The sequence below is a fragment of the Prionailurus viverrinus genome, chromosome A2 (assembly GCF_022837055.1).
Source record: "Prionailurus viverrinus isolate Anna chromosome A2, UM_Priviv_1.0, whole genome shotgun sequence".
Lineage (NCBI taxonomy): Eukaryota > Metazoa > Chordata > Mammalia > Carnivora > Felidae > Prionailurus > Prionailurus viverrinus.
The window spans coordinates 121,182,702-121,197,737 of NC_062562.1; the positions used below are offsets into that span (position 1 = coordinate 121,182,702).

The 15,036-nt window shown below is 42.2% G+C and overlaps 1 protein-coding gene across 3 annotated transcripts in view; it reads right to left on the reverse strand.

Moving 5' to 3' along the window:
- CPVL (carboxypeptidase vitellogenic like) overlaps positions 1-14,676 on the reverse strand; it is a 118,924-nt gene extending 104,248 nt beyond the window's left edge. For all 3 annotated transcript variants that reach the window (XM_047849033.1, XM_047849031.1, XM_047849030.1), the window contains exons 1-3: positions 14,654-14,676; positions 11,082-11,267; positions 2,902-3,020 (exon numbers count right to left, since the gene is read on the reverse strand). In XM_047849033.1, the coding sequence (XP_047704989.1) occupies positions 2,902-3,020; positions 11,082-11,244 (282 nt within the window). In that variant the 5' untranslated portion in view covers positions 11,245-11,267; positions 14,654-14,676. The remainder of the gene's footprint in view (positions 1-2,901; positions 3,021-11,081; positions 11,268-14,653) is intronic.
- Positions 14,677-15,036: the final 360 nt, after the last annotated feature.

Sequence of the window (15,036 nt, forward strand, 5' to 3'; positions counted from 1 at the left end):
TAATTCTGTATACCTGCTCAGAGGCCACCTCAGAAAGAAATGACTGAGTCTTCGTTTTGTTTTCATTGGACCACTTCTCTCCCCCCGCCCCACCCCATTAATTCCTGTTTTCACAAATCTGGATTATTACTATTGGAGACTCAACATGCAGATGTCAGTGGGGAACTCACTGCTATCAGAAACAGCCATCCAAGCAGAAGAGAAAGTAGGAAATGGGGTTTCTCCGAGCTAAAGGAGGCAGAGAGCGCGGAGGGGGAGGTAGAGCCCCCCCGCAGGCCTCAGAGGAACACTGAGCGGGATTAGGAAAGGTGACCCCATAGGCTACACTCGCGTCTTCAGGCCCCCATTCCAGCCCTCCCCCAAGTGGGTACGTGGGGCAACACTACACCTCTGTCCACACCATTTTAGCTGTGCAAGGTGTTTCTTTCTGGTAAAAGGACAATGGCTCTCAAAGGTATCCACATCCATATCCCTAGATCCTGTAAATAGGTTAAGCCACATGGTAACAGGGAATTAAGGTAGCTGATGGGATTAGGTTGCCAGTCAACTGGCTTTAAATTTTTTTTTTTTCAACGTCTATTTATTTTTGGGACAGAGAGAGACAGAGCATGAACGGGGGAGGGGCAGAGAGAGAGGGAGACACAGAATCGGAAACAGGCTCCAGGCTCTGAGCCATCAGCCCAGAGCCTGACGCGGGGCTCGAACTCCTGGACCGCGAGATCGTGACCTGGCTGAAGTCGGACACTTAACCGACTGCGCCACCCAGGCGCCCCTCAACTGGCTTTAAAATGGGGGAAATCATCCTGGGTTATCCCGTGGGCCCAATGCAATCACAAGGGTCCTTAAATGTAAAAGAGGGCAGCAGAAGACAAGAGTCAGAGACGGTCATGTGACCATGGAGTAGGCCAGAGTGATGCAACGTGAGAAGGATTCAGCCCACTGACGCAGGCTGTAAAGATGGAAGAAGGAGCCATGAGGCAAGGACTGTGAGCAGCCTCCAGAAAATGCAAAAGGCAGGGAAAGAGATCCCCCCCGAGAGCCTCCAGAAGGATCACAGCCCCGCTGACACCTTAATTTTAGCCAGTGAGGCCTATGTCAGACTTCTGACCTACAGACCTGTGAGCTAATAAATCTGTGTTGTTTAAACCACTAAGTCTGTGGTAATTTGTACAAGAGCAATAGAGAACTAATACAAAGGGGTTCATGATAAATGCCTCCATTCAAGGATATTGAAAGGTGTGATATCAAAACTGCACATGTATCGTATGGTTTCTGGAAGGCATAAAGTTGAAGAGATTTCCAAGAACATGAGAAAAATGTCCACCTGTTAGAACTAGGTCTTATTGGTAGGCTTAATGTACACCAATTCTCTTTAAGACAGTTGTATTGAGTATTTGGATGTTTTCCTCATTGCTTCTCTATTGCATTCTCTACTCTGTTCTGTGCCCTGGTAGACAGACCTCTAGAACTGGACTCCCCCACCCCTCACCTCTGGTTTCCAGTTGGATTCCACCAATGGGAGGTGGCAGCAGGAGTCTGGGGGACACTTGGGTGCCAGCATGGCACCTATATAACCCTGAGGGCAAGTCTCTCCTTCAATTTTGTGCAGTAAGCACCCCGTCCGCGCACTCAACAATAACATCAAGGAAGAACTAAGAAATTCTCCAGGGTTCGGGAAAGTCTTCCTGGAGTAGGCAACAGTCTGAACACTACTATGAGCCCAACCAAAAAGCATCTGGAATTCTTCACCAATTCTAATATGTTTCCTCCCATTCACATAGTTGGCTATGCGGCCAACTATGTCAGAAGCCGTGGGTGGGAAGGCAGAAATGAGAAGTCAAGAAAAGCCAACCCAACAGTACCAACAAAGGCAATTTGATTTGAAAACTATCCGAGATTAAACAATTTTCTAGATGCAACACGACGATATGCAAATCACATGCAAATATAAATACAACCCTCCGCAGGGATAGCTTTTTCTTTGTTTTCTCTGGCTTCTAAACCAAATCCAATTTGGAAAATGAAAATAGAAAATTATCCTGGGGTGGGATACAATTTATTTATGCAGCTCAGCACCTCTACCAATTCTGCCCAACAGTACCCGTAAGGCAAAAGTGGTTTGTTCACGCTGAAGAGCTGTGTGACATGCATATATGTGCGTGTGCATGTGTGTGCACCTGGGTGTGCTAAGTCAAGACTGGTAAAGTACAAGAATGTATCCAGCTGTGTGTATGGACCTGAGAAGGTAAGTGATTCGCCTTCTGGAAGCCATCCTAGATTAGCACTGCTTTCCCACTGCTCCCCCAAAGCCCCATCATAAGTTTAGTTCTCTCTTCCATGTTCCCATGGAGTAGCACTCAGTTAATGGATACCGGATGCATGAAGGAGGCGGCGCAAAAATAAGAGCTGGCACTGCAAAGCCCACGGGGACAGAGGACAGAGCAGCCACAGAAGTCCACAATCAACTACCTTTCGACATGTATCACACCTGTATATTTCGGGAATCTCCCCATCGCTTATCATTCTTCGGCTCTTCGGCTCCCCACCGCCCAGCCTTGCCCAAGGTATTTTTAGAACAAAACAACGACAGAATGATTTAAGAAGACGGTGGCAGGAAGAAGGTGGTAATATTAATATTCTGAATAAGGCTGCAAGGAATTTAAGAGCTGGACCTTGCCTGCAAACATTTGTTTCCTGCACATAAACAGGAACACCACACGGAGTCACTGGCGCTTATTTTTAGAAAAAAAATCTAAAAGATGCGAAAAAAAAAAAAAGTTGGTTTTTTTTTTGTTTTTTTTTTTTTTTAAAGTATGGTTTCCTAGGCTAACATTTCTGCGCTAGGGAGCATTCTCAGCTCCTGAGGGTTAGTGTCCTCATAGAGTGCTCTCGCAGGCCTACCTGAGCTGGAAAGAACCAGAAGAAAATGTTGCTGTTGTAGGTCTTATTCACAGTGATGTAGCCAGCGTAACTCTTCACATTCGATGCAGGGAAAGGAGGAACCAAACTCTGTTTTTTTGCTAGTGGAAAAAAAGAATGTAGCCGAGGATTAGAGAAATAATATCGAGTTAGCTATCTCTGCCTCATCTCTGGTCTTCTCCCTCTCATGGGCCAGGTCTGGGAGGGAGCCAACAGAAAAGCTACCAGGAGACTGGCATAAAGGTACGGACTATAGCAAATTCCAGCTTGCCCTGGCCAGTTCCACATATTCCACATTTACAATGTAGCCAAGGGGCATTTTTAACCTTTTTTTCTTTGGTCCCCAAATATATTTATGAGCTATAATAAGATTTCTTTCTAAGAAAAAAGAAAGAAAATCACTTATCCTCAGCTCCACTCTAAAAAGGAAACCAAAGTGGGGGCACCTGGGTGGCTCAGTTGATTAAGCGCCCGACTTTGACTCAGGGCATGATCTCACAGTTCAGGGGTTCGAGCCCAGCTCAGAGCCTGGAGCCTGCTTCGGATTCTGTGTCTACCTCTCTCTCTTTCTCTCTCTCTCTCTGCCCCTCCTCTGCTCACGCTCTGTCACTGTCTCTCTCAGAAATAAACATTAAAAAATAATAATAATAAAATAGAAATAAATAAATAAAAAGGCCAGGGCAGAAGTCACCAAGTCCCAAAAGGTGAGGCAGGTACAAGGAAAACAACATAGCTAAGCAGCTCTCAGCCTCCGGAAAGCCTATGTTCTCCACACTCTCCTTATCATGAAAGCAAGGGGCCTGCCACTTCCATTAAGGGAAATAGGCTGACGCATGTGGGGAGTGGGGATGGCTGGGAGGGTAGGGAGAGGCAGGCAGTGAGACGAGGGGTGACCTCATGGCCTCATAGCTACTCACAGGAAACCAAATAAGACAACAGGATAGTTGTAGAGGGCAGAGGTCTGGCTTTTTTATGGCACCAAAGGGACAGGGACAGGGAGGGGGAAAGAGGGACTGCTCAGATAGCGTGAGGACACCCAGGAGTAAATAATACTAAGAGGGGCTAACACTTTAAAGGCTACAGTACCGAGGGCTTTCCATTATGCAGTAGGTGTAATTATTATCCCCACTTTACAGATGAGCTGAAGCTCAGAGAGGGTGAGTAACTTGCCCAAGGTCACACAGCTAGTAAAGGAGAGCTGGGATTCAAACCTAGCAGTCAGAGTGCAGAGTTTGCTCCTTCTCTGACCCTGCTACACTGCTTCTCAACCAAAGAGTTAGTCCCAAAGTAAGGGTGGCACGGGGGGGGGGGGGGGGGGGGGGGGCGGGAAGGGAGCTCAAGCAGTGATTAGGAAAACAATGGAGGAGAAATGGGACATGGATGGCAGGGGGTAGGGGGAACTGAAGGGGAGTTTAGGTGAAGAAAGATTCCTTAATGCTGACAAAGCAAGTGTCCCCAGTAAAAACTAATGATTGAAGAAAAGCTATTTATGTCTGACACATATTAAGTAGGAGACTGGTTAGAGAGAGGAGCAGGTCAGGAAGCTTAGTCCTTCACACACACCACCCACTAAAGATGCCTTCAGCAGGGTGCTGGAGCCCATAGGCTCTCAAGCTGTTAGCGCCTCTTCCCACCTTAGCATTAGCAACATCACCACTAGCAGGCAACAAGCCATGGTAAGAACGTCTACATGCACAGATCAGCGTGCAAATCAGGACCCCGTCCCCACAGAGCTGCTTGTGACACTTACCAGCACACCATGGCATCGGGGCTGCAAGTTCCTCTTTTAAAATGAACCTGCCTCCTGGCAGGGAAACTCTCATCTAGACAGCACTGTTCCCTTTCCTTCGTACTTTGCTGATCCTTACGCTGCTACTGACCGTCTCTGTGGTCCCTGGGCAGTCCCTTGACCTGCCTGTGCTTCAGTTTCTCATCCACGGAAGGTGGATGACTTCACGTGTCAATGAGAATAAGGGCCCATGCATGTACCACCTTTAGAAAAGAAGCTGGCTCGTAGGGAGCACAGCTATTGTTACCTGTGAAATGCACCTGCTGATTAGGAACAAGTAGCATCTGGGAGCAGAAGAGATGGTGGGATAAAGGCAGGGTCTCAAGAGCAGTTTCTGAAGGGTCCTGCTAGGCTAGTACCATAGGAAGAACATGGGTAGACCCAGGTTTGTGATTCTGACCAGGCCCCCCCTGGCAAGCTGCCTTATCTCTCTGAGCCTCTCTTTCCTCTTGTGCAAGATGTGGATACCGATTCCCCCACCCTGGGCTTTCTGTGGGGATCAAACTCAGCACACGGAGTTGCATCTAAAATAAGGGCTCGGGCAAAGGAAGCGAAGATCATCACTGGCTTGTGGGCCACCCCACGTGCTGTCTAGAAAACTCTGCCTTTTTCTGGCGGCGTCTGGTTCCCCCAGGGAAGATTGCTTAACTCAATCCAGCTTCTCTAGCTCTTCCCATGCTCTTCTCAAAAAGACCTATCCCTTGCTGCCAGAAAAAGAAAAAAGAAAGGGAGAGGAGCATCTCAAGCAAAGGAAAAGGGGGATGTTTAGGGAAAGTGGTGATTGCCAGCCTCCACCCTTCCCTCCAGCAGCCTTGCCTCCACCCCACCCCACTTTGCTTCCGCTCTCAATTAGCCCAAAGAAGGCTGACCCTCCAGGGCTGGGCAGCCTTTCAAAACTTTTTTTTTTTCTGTTTAAAAAATTGAGATATATTGGACAAGGAACATTATATGAGTTTCAGATGTACAACCTAACAATTTGACGTTTGCATATATTGCAAAATGGTCACCACAACATCTAGGAAACACCCATCACCGTACGTAGTTACAATTTTTTCTTCTGGTGATGAGAACTTTCAAGATCTGTTCTCTTAGCAACTTTCAAATATGCAATATGATATTACTAACTGTAGTCACTATGCTATAGATCATATCCCCAGACTTCTTTTGTAACTGGAATGTGGTACCGAAAACACTTCTGACATATTTTCCCCCAAACTATCAATCTTCTCAGAATCAGAGAACCCCCAAAAAGGTGGATAGAGACCTGAAGGTAGAAGGGTTAGGAACAAATGAGATGTGACTCACAGCGAGGTATGTGAGCAGCAGGGATTCGAGAAAGAAGACAGAGAAAAATGAGAAAGGTCGAAGAAGAATGAGAAAAGAAAATATGTAATAGAAAGGAGCTGGAGGGAATGGAATATGGGAGAGAGATGATTGAATCAATCAATCTCTCTGAGGCCAGCACAGCACAAGGTCTGCTGGCCTGCTCTGACAATGACTCCGATGTTCCCCCAGCCCTCCCTTTCTGAAGCTTCCAAAGTTGTTTCTCTGCTACCTTGTACCTCCTCAGGTACATTTCCTGCCTTGCCTTGAAGATCAGGGGCTACTGGAAAGCAGGGAAATTGTCTTGTCTTCATATCCACAGGTACAGCTGATTTACGCATTGGCAATGCACTAGGATTAGCATATTTCTACAAAATCCTCCGAAAGAAGGCAGGCCTTATTAAGGTCTTAAGAATTTAGAAGGACTTTTTCTGGCTCACTAAAAAGTGTTTCACCCCATTTCAATTCTTAAATTTCCTTTAACGAAGTCACGGTAAAATAATTACAAGCTCTTTCAACTAAAATGATATTTTGTATTTTCAAACGTTCGGTTCATCCTTCCAGAGTCTACCAATGGAATGTGGAAAATAAACTCCGAAGATGTAGGGGTTTCTTACTTCCTGGAACCATGACTCACAATTCAAATGTTCAAAACAGTTTAAAAAAAAAGGAAAAGGTTTTCTTTGAAGTGATTTCACTTCCTCCTTATTATTCACTGCAGTTACCAATGTTTATGATATTAACACTTTGAAAAAGATCGGATTGTGACCAAAGAAGGACTTGAAGCAGCTAATCAGGGTGCATTTCACATTTACAAAGTCTTCAGTCATCAACAGTACTGCACAAGACACGGCCAGACCGTAAGTGATAATAAAGTGACACCTAATAACAAAATAGTCTTTAAAGTTCGTGAAAAGGCAGTGTTTGTAAATATTTAAAAATTTGCCTCCTTTATTCATTTTGTTTCAAGGGTTTATTCTAGCTGCAGAGAAAGTAAACGTGCAATTACAATTACACAAAACTAAGCCAGCTAATTGGGAGATTAAAAAATAAAAACGCCCTTGTCTTTTTGTGAATTACTGTTTATCTCAAGAATGTTCCATTGCGATACTAAGACTCATGCGCCTAAGGTTTTGACAGACTCAATAAACAAAAGGGATTTAGGGGAATGAGCTGACCATCTGTCCAGAGCTTCCTGAACTTTCAGTAAAGCGGATGAATAAAATTATCCTTAATTATGTTATCAGGGCTGTATGTGAATACCCAGATGTACCAGAATTTGGATCAGCCACTCAAAATTCCATTCAAAGATTTTGACTGCGTAACAGAACTTTAGAAAGTGACATTACATCAGTTTTACTATTTTAGAAGTTGTCATCCATCAGATGGCGATCTATCAGACTTGGCACAGAAGGGCAGAAGATGAAAACTACCTCCCTCAGAAACCTTCCTTGCTACTGCTGATGACCGCAACAGTGAAATGTTTGTAAACAAGGAATACAGGAGTGGTAGGGATGTGGACAGTCTCTCAGATGGATTTCTCTGTGTTTTCACTTGGTTCCTCCAAGATGTATGAAACAGACACACCACCACACGTCGCTTGCGCTAAATGCCTTAACTGTTTTCCTCACTCAGTATACACAGATCCTTTCCTAGTTTGGATCTAGTCACATAGTACAGTGGTTCATACCTTGGGTTCTGGAGCCAGCAAAGATAGGTTTTAATGCCACCTCTGGCATTACTATCTTCAGTAATTACTACTATAATGGCACCACTTACTATCATTAAATGGCTCTGAGCAAGATATTTAATTCCTCTGGGCCTCAGTTTCCTGATCTCTAAAATGGGAACAATAATTATGCATTCTTCATTGCCATTGCTCTGAGAGTTAAATAAGCTAATGTGTGTGTAAAACCCATGTCTGGCATATATTCAGGCTTAAAATTTAAATTCTGCAAGTATTTATTATATATGCCTATTACATATAGAAACTGTGCTATGTATTGGGAATATAGTTATTAAATATTAGGATTTGTTATTTTTCTTACTACACTATTGCTATTTTCTGGACTCTACCAACCGATAGGATAGCTTCCTTCTCAAAATTTCCAACATGCCTACCTCAAAATGTGACACTTTAGTATTTTAGTATTCACTGCCTTATTCCTGAATTGGTTTCATGTGTGTGCATCTGGTCACTCCAGAAGAGCACCAGATTCTAAAACAAAGGGAAACAAATTAGAGCAGGCAGATCCCAGAGCAGAAGTCAGAAAATCTGGGTCTTAAACACATCTCTGGTCCTATTACCTGCATATCCTTGGGCAAGTCATGTAACGTTTTGGGAGTCTCAAATTCCTTCTGTGTGGATTGGTAGGGTTGGTTATGAGTATTCAACGCCATTTCAGCTCTAACTAAGTGATTTGGTTTGATTTGTTGTTAATGAACATAATCTAAGCCATCAGTACCCACTTACTAAAGAAGCCCAAATGAATGCATGCGATCCGTTTTTGTAGATTTGGGTGATATTTTGCCTCGTCATATATGTCTAGTGATATGAGCCTGTACCATTGGAATACCATCTTCTCATGACTTTTCTACATCAATAACAAAATGAGTCTTTTTTAAAAAAGGAATGACTGCATTCTCTGACTACACTGTCGCTGGCTACATCATCAAATGTACACAGGGGCACCTGGGTGGCTCGGTCAGCTAAGCGTCTTGACTCTTGGTTTCGGTTCAGGTCACGATCTCACGATTCGTGGCTTCGAGCCCCACATCAGGCTCTGCACTGATGATGCGTAGCCTGCTCGGGATTCTCTCTCTCCCTCTCTTTCTCTGGCCCTTCCTGGCTCTCTCTCTCTCTCAAAATAAATTAATAAATTCTAAGAAAATGTACACTAATATACACTGACGATTTTATCCAAGTTTTCCACCTCTTCTCAGGAAAGAGATGGTAAAACATGGAGTCGACGTGTACGTCAGAAAAAAGACACATGACCAGGACTCCAGTGCACCCCCAAGATACAAGAACGTTTTGGTTTTAAACCAAACAAAACCCAAAACAATAATACCCTGTTAGCTGTGAGAATATTTTGAATGAAGAAGCGTTGCTTTATTTTTAACCTTCTTTGTGGAGTACATAGATTTATTTTTGATCTTGAAAATCATTATTTCCCTCAAATTTCCAGCATCACTTCCACATCCCCCTGCTGTCTACCAACCTAGCAGCCTCACAGCCATGAACTTGGTTGTCCCGCCTGTGATTCGAGAGCAGTCAGTCCTCCAAAGCAAACACCAACGTCTCCATCTATGGGCCAGCTTCCCCATCTTTCATCTAAAGAGAGTGCTCCTGGAATAGTCCCCCATCCCAATCAACTGTCCCCTCTTCCCAATCATTTCTATCAGCAAATACATTGTCTCCTGCTCTCTCTCTCTCTCTCTTTTTTTAAATATGAAATTTATTGTTAAATTGGTTTCCATACAACACCCAGTGCTCATCCCAATAGGTGCCCTCCTCAATGCCCATCACCCACTTTCCCCTCCCTCCCACCCCCCATCAACCCTCAGTTTATTCTCAGTTTTTAAGAGTCTCTTACGGTTTAAAGACCCTTCCTGGTCCCACAGCTCCCTCCAGCCACTACCCCATTTCTCTGATTCCTTTTACAAACAACACTTGAAAACAGCTGCCTATATACTATTTTATAGTTCAGGAACCCACTGATGTCCAGAAAGATTAAGTAGTGTTATCTACCCAGTGATTTACCTAAACAGAAGGAAGAATTAAGAACAGAGGCAGGTCATAAATTCTAGTCTCCGATGATGCCCAATAACATCTTTTTCCTATTAATAATAATTATTGGAAACCCCACAATTTCCAAATAAAAAGTGATTTGCAAACACTAATATTTAGAGAGCAACGTACAGGTTATAGAGCTTTCATGTGCGTTTTCTCATCTGATTCTTATAACATCCCTGTGACTTAAGTGGTTGTGACTCCATGTTGTTAATGAGGACACCGAGGTCTAGAATGTTTGAGTAACTTGCCGTGCAGAGGGGCCCAACAGTATGCCTGTGGTCATAGACTCCGGAGGGAGGCTGTCTGGGTGTAAACCCTGCACCTACCAGCTGTGACTCTCCAAGTAACTTTAAAAAAATTTTTTTAAGTTTATTTATCTATTTTTTAATTTTTTTAAATGTTTTCATTTATTTTTGAGAGAGAGAGAGAGAGAGAGAGAGAGACAGAGTGAGTGGGGAGGAGTGGAGAGAGAGAGGGAGACACAGAAGCCAAAGCAGGCTCCAGGCTCTGAACTGTCAGCACAGAGCCCAGTGCAGGGCTCGAACTCACGAACTGTGAGATCATGACCTGAGCTGAAGTCAGACACCTAACTGACTGAGTTACCCAGGCACCCCTATTTACCTATTTTGAGAGAGAGAGAGAGAGAGAGACAGAGAGAGCAAGCAAACAAGGGAGGGCTAGACAGAGGCAGAGAGAGAGAATACCAAGCAGGCTCTGTGCTGTCAGTGCAGAGCCTGATGTGGGGCTCGAACTCACAAACAGTGAGGTCATGGCCTGAGCCTCAATTAAGAGTCGGACGCTTAACTGAAGAAGCCACCCAAGTGCCCCCAACTCTGGCAAGTAACTTAATCTCGTTCTGCTTTAGTGTTCTTAGATGTGAAATGGGTACACCTGCCTGGGTTGTTAAGATGCTGACGTGAGTTTACGTAGAATCCTCGGAACCAGTATGTGTAGTAAGTTCTAAGGTTAGTATTTATTATTGCCCAGCTGGGGACAGGCACTACGCTAGTTTTATAAATAGAAATGTAGGTACTCGACCGCCAGATAATCTGTCCCTGACCAACTCTCATTTCAGCTCAAAACTCTGATAATACATGACATCAAATCATTAATATTTGAAATAAAACAGCTGGGTTAAAAAAAATACCAGAATGTATTTTGAATCCTGTAAAATAACTGCTAAAAAACCAAAATGAAACAAAACCCCAAACTGTTGAAAGTACCCCAGTGGTTTTCTGATTTTATTAAACTTACCTTCTTCAAGTTTCCCAGCTTCAATATAGGGAGTAAGAAATAATGGCTCTCCTACGTTTCCCTTATGTGGTACGGAAACCCGAACATTTTTGTATAAGGAGTGAAAGATCCCGCTACCAGGGCTGAACATGAACACGACCACCAAAACAATCGTCTTCCACATGGCACCAACCGGTCTCTCTAGGCCTAGGATGAAAACAGATGAATCCAAAGAGTAAATATTTACCCAGCCCTTTTATATACAAGACATTCATTTATTTCATTAAAAAAAAATGTATATTGTAAAATAAATAAATAAATGTTCTGTGTAAAGGCCCTTTGCTAAGCACCTTGGATACCACCTGAACAAAACAGACCTAATCCCTGCTTACCCTGAAGTCCACAGTCTAAGGGAGAGGAAGGGGCTATTCAAGGATTCACAATCTAACTAGAGAAACAATTTCTATTTCTAAAACTGTGGTCTGAAAAGTAAACTCAATGCAGGATCAGGTAAAACTTCAAGACAACAAGGACTCTGTAACTTATCACCAAATGTGTGGTAGAGATGCTTACCTACCACGGGAAGGCACAGGACTGAGAACATATCTCTGGCCAAGAGGACCTAGGAAGGCCTTAACAAGATTAGGTGTGAAGGGAGGGTGGGTGGAACCCAGATGGGCAGGAGAAATGGAGAAAGCATCACTTATGGGGGGGACAGCTTGAGCAAAAGTGAGACTTCAGTTGTCCATGGGCACTTGGGCAGAGAAATTTAAAATAAACCAAGTGGATTTCTGCTTACCTCTTCTGTCTCTTACAAATCACAAACTTTGCATTCAAGAACAAAAAAGAAAGAAGAAAGGGAAGGTCCTACAACTATCTTCAGGTCTCTGCCCTTATTGCTAGCTGATAAACTCAAGAGCTAGGCCTCAACCTTTGTGAACAGTTTTTCAAAGGTCTTCAAATCTGATGCTTGCTTAGACTACTCACCTTGGCTGATAATAGTAGTGACTTAAAGTCGGCGATTTCCCTACATTTGTAAATAAATATGTAATTTGTATTTTCAATGGGCTTCCCCATGTATTTTTAGCTGATTTGAATATCCTAATAACTCAACCAGGAAATCAAAGATTAATGGCACTAATGTTAGATAAGGAAATGTTGATTCCTTGGATAAGGAATGCCGCAGCCAAGAACATGGTAAACCCAGTCAAGGCCAAGACCCGGCACAAGGTGAGTCAGGGGCAGATGCAGGGTCAGATCTCATCTTTTTCTAAAATTGTGATGTTTTGTTCATCGTGGATTTTCTTGCATTATTTTTATTTTTTTCCAGATGTTGCATTAAAATACTATTTATCATGATTATCCAGTTTTTTGGCACTCTCTTACATTTTAGACCCTAGTCAAGTGCCTCACTTACTTCACCTTAATCCTTAACGCTAAGAATTAGGACCTTCCATCAGTGCTATTACATTACTCGGCACCTACTACCATTTAAGCAAGATCCGAATTCTTAGCTCTAAAGTCTAAATAGAGTACATGAAACTAATAAATACTTTACTCACTTAGGTTTCTGGATGTAAAAATAAATATACAATTATGCAAATATAATGCCTGCCTCCGACTGTTCAGTGCCTTAAAATACCACGCCATTAAAACATCTTAAAAACATGAAATGTATAAAAATCTATTACCACAGGCTTGTCGCAACCCAAGTTAGCATAAAATGAAAATACTGTTTGTAGCAAATTTTAAAAGCTTTTCAGACACATTTCCCCAATAAGATAAACATTTATAATTATAATGTGATCAAATATATAATTCTTGTCAAGTCTTTCATGGTTAACTTAATAGAATTCCCCATGCTTCATGTAAACAAGCCCAACCAAATACAATATGCAGCTAAAAACTGGTCTTGCCTATTATGGACTATCATAAGGAACAAAATGAATTTAAAAACTGAAGTTAGTCCCAAGAAGCCCAAGGTACTGACCATTATGGCACTAAATTAATTATGTGAACTTGTGGGGCGCCTGGGTGGCGCAGTCGGTTAAGCGTCCGACTTCAGCCAGGTCACGATCTCGCGGTCCGTGAGTTCGAGCCCCGCGTCGGGCTCTGGGCTGATGGCTTGGAGCCTGGAGCCTGTTTCTGATTCTGTGTCTCCCTCTCTCTCTGACCCCCCCCCCCCCCGTTCATGCTCTGTCTCTCTCTGTCCCAAAAATAAATAAACGTTGAAAAAAAAATTAAAAAAAATTATGTGAACTTGTTTTAATACTGTAGCTACTTTCAAGGAATACTTGAAATCAACAATCTTACTCTCCAACTGGTTCGGGGGAAAAAAAAAAAGAAGATCTGTGGAATTAAAAAAATACTGGAAAAAGCTCTTCCAGTAAGAGGTTTTTTTCCTGGCGGCAGAAATAAGGAACTAATCACACCATCTAATTTCTCAACCTTCCTGCTGCAAACTTCCAGCTCCCTTTAATGGAAGTCATTAATATTTAAATAACCAGGGTAGTTACAACACCTCCTTTGAAAGCAGATGTTGACTCAGAGATGTTAAAAAAGGAAAGAGGTAAAACTCGTCTTGTTTTAATTGACATAAATCTAATACATAAAAGTAAGAGTTCGGTCAATTTAGTAGATCTCATTAACATTTAATCAAATAACTATTAGAGTCATGGTTTCTCATGGAGGTGAATTAAAGCAACAACATACTTCATTGCATAATTTTCATTTAACTGCCAGAATTCCTGAACTCTGCTTGGCTGTCATGTCTCCTAATGAAAATGAAGGCTATTATCACGAATAAGGAAGTGTTGTTTTCTTCTTAAATCCCTCTCAAATGTTTTTGTTTATACTAAATTAGCCTGAATCTTTTAATGTATTGAACATTTACTGAGTACTTTCTAAACAAAACATCCTCTACTAGAAGCAATTGCCTTAAGAACTGGAGGGCGGGGGCGGTGGGGGGCGGGGGGGGGGGAGAGGGAGTATTCACCATACAATTTATCATATCTATTTGGAATAATATGAAAACATTGGTGCTATTTCCAGTTCAAATATATCATATTGAAGGATTCAGACAAACTGTTCCTCTTAATGTTTAGAAACATAAAATCTAAGTAAATACAAAGCAATATTGGCAGAATCAAGTAAGCTAAAGGTCAAAGGTATATGATTTGCTAAAATTGTCTCACTAATCCTTAAATATTACAGCTGGAAGCCATATGTTCAGCATACAATTTTTTAAATATAAACACAGATATTTATCACTGTGTTCCTTAGAATAACAAAAACTATCAACACTATAAACAATTTACAATAAGTCAGTTATTATACAACAAAAAGATGGAATTATACACAGCAATTAAAATGACAAGAATGGGAAAAGGAAAAGCAGGCTATTATATTGGATATAGGGTAGTTTCTCCTTATTTAATACTTCTTTAAAACTTCCAAATTTTCTACAATAATTAATCTTATCATCAGAAGAAAATAGTTTTCGGCTTTGCTTTTTTGATAAGAGAAAGTGAAACAGCTGATAGATGTGGCAAAAAAAAAAAAAAAAATGCTTGTTCCTCATTCCTTGGTACTACCTGGTTATGACCTCTCGCGTTTCCCAGGAATAAGTGTTCTGTTTGCTCTTCTGGAATGCACTCTTCTTTCTCTAACATTCTATGGAGGTCTGTCTTGATCTCCTAGAACCACAGAACCTCAAGACTCAAAGGAAACTTTCTCTTTGGTAAATTAGAAGGCTCTGCATAAATGTGAGGGGCTGTTATAATAATAATTACAATTATTATATAGTATTTAATGCCCCCCCGGGATAGAATCCATAACAAATGTGCATGCGATTGGTATCAGCAAATATTTGTTGAAGTGATGTGTCTAAATAATGAGTCATGGTATTTTAGACAGATGTGAGATATTAGATATTCGTGTGGACCAATTCTTTCATCTTGGAGACTAGAAAACTGGA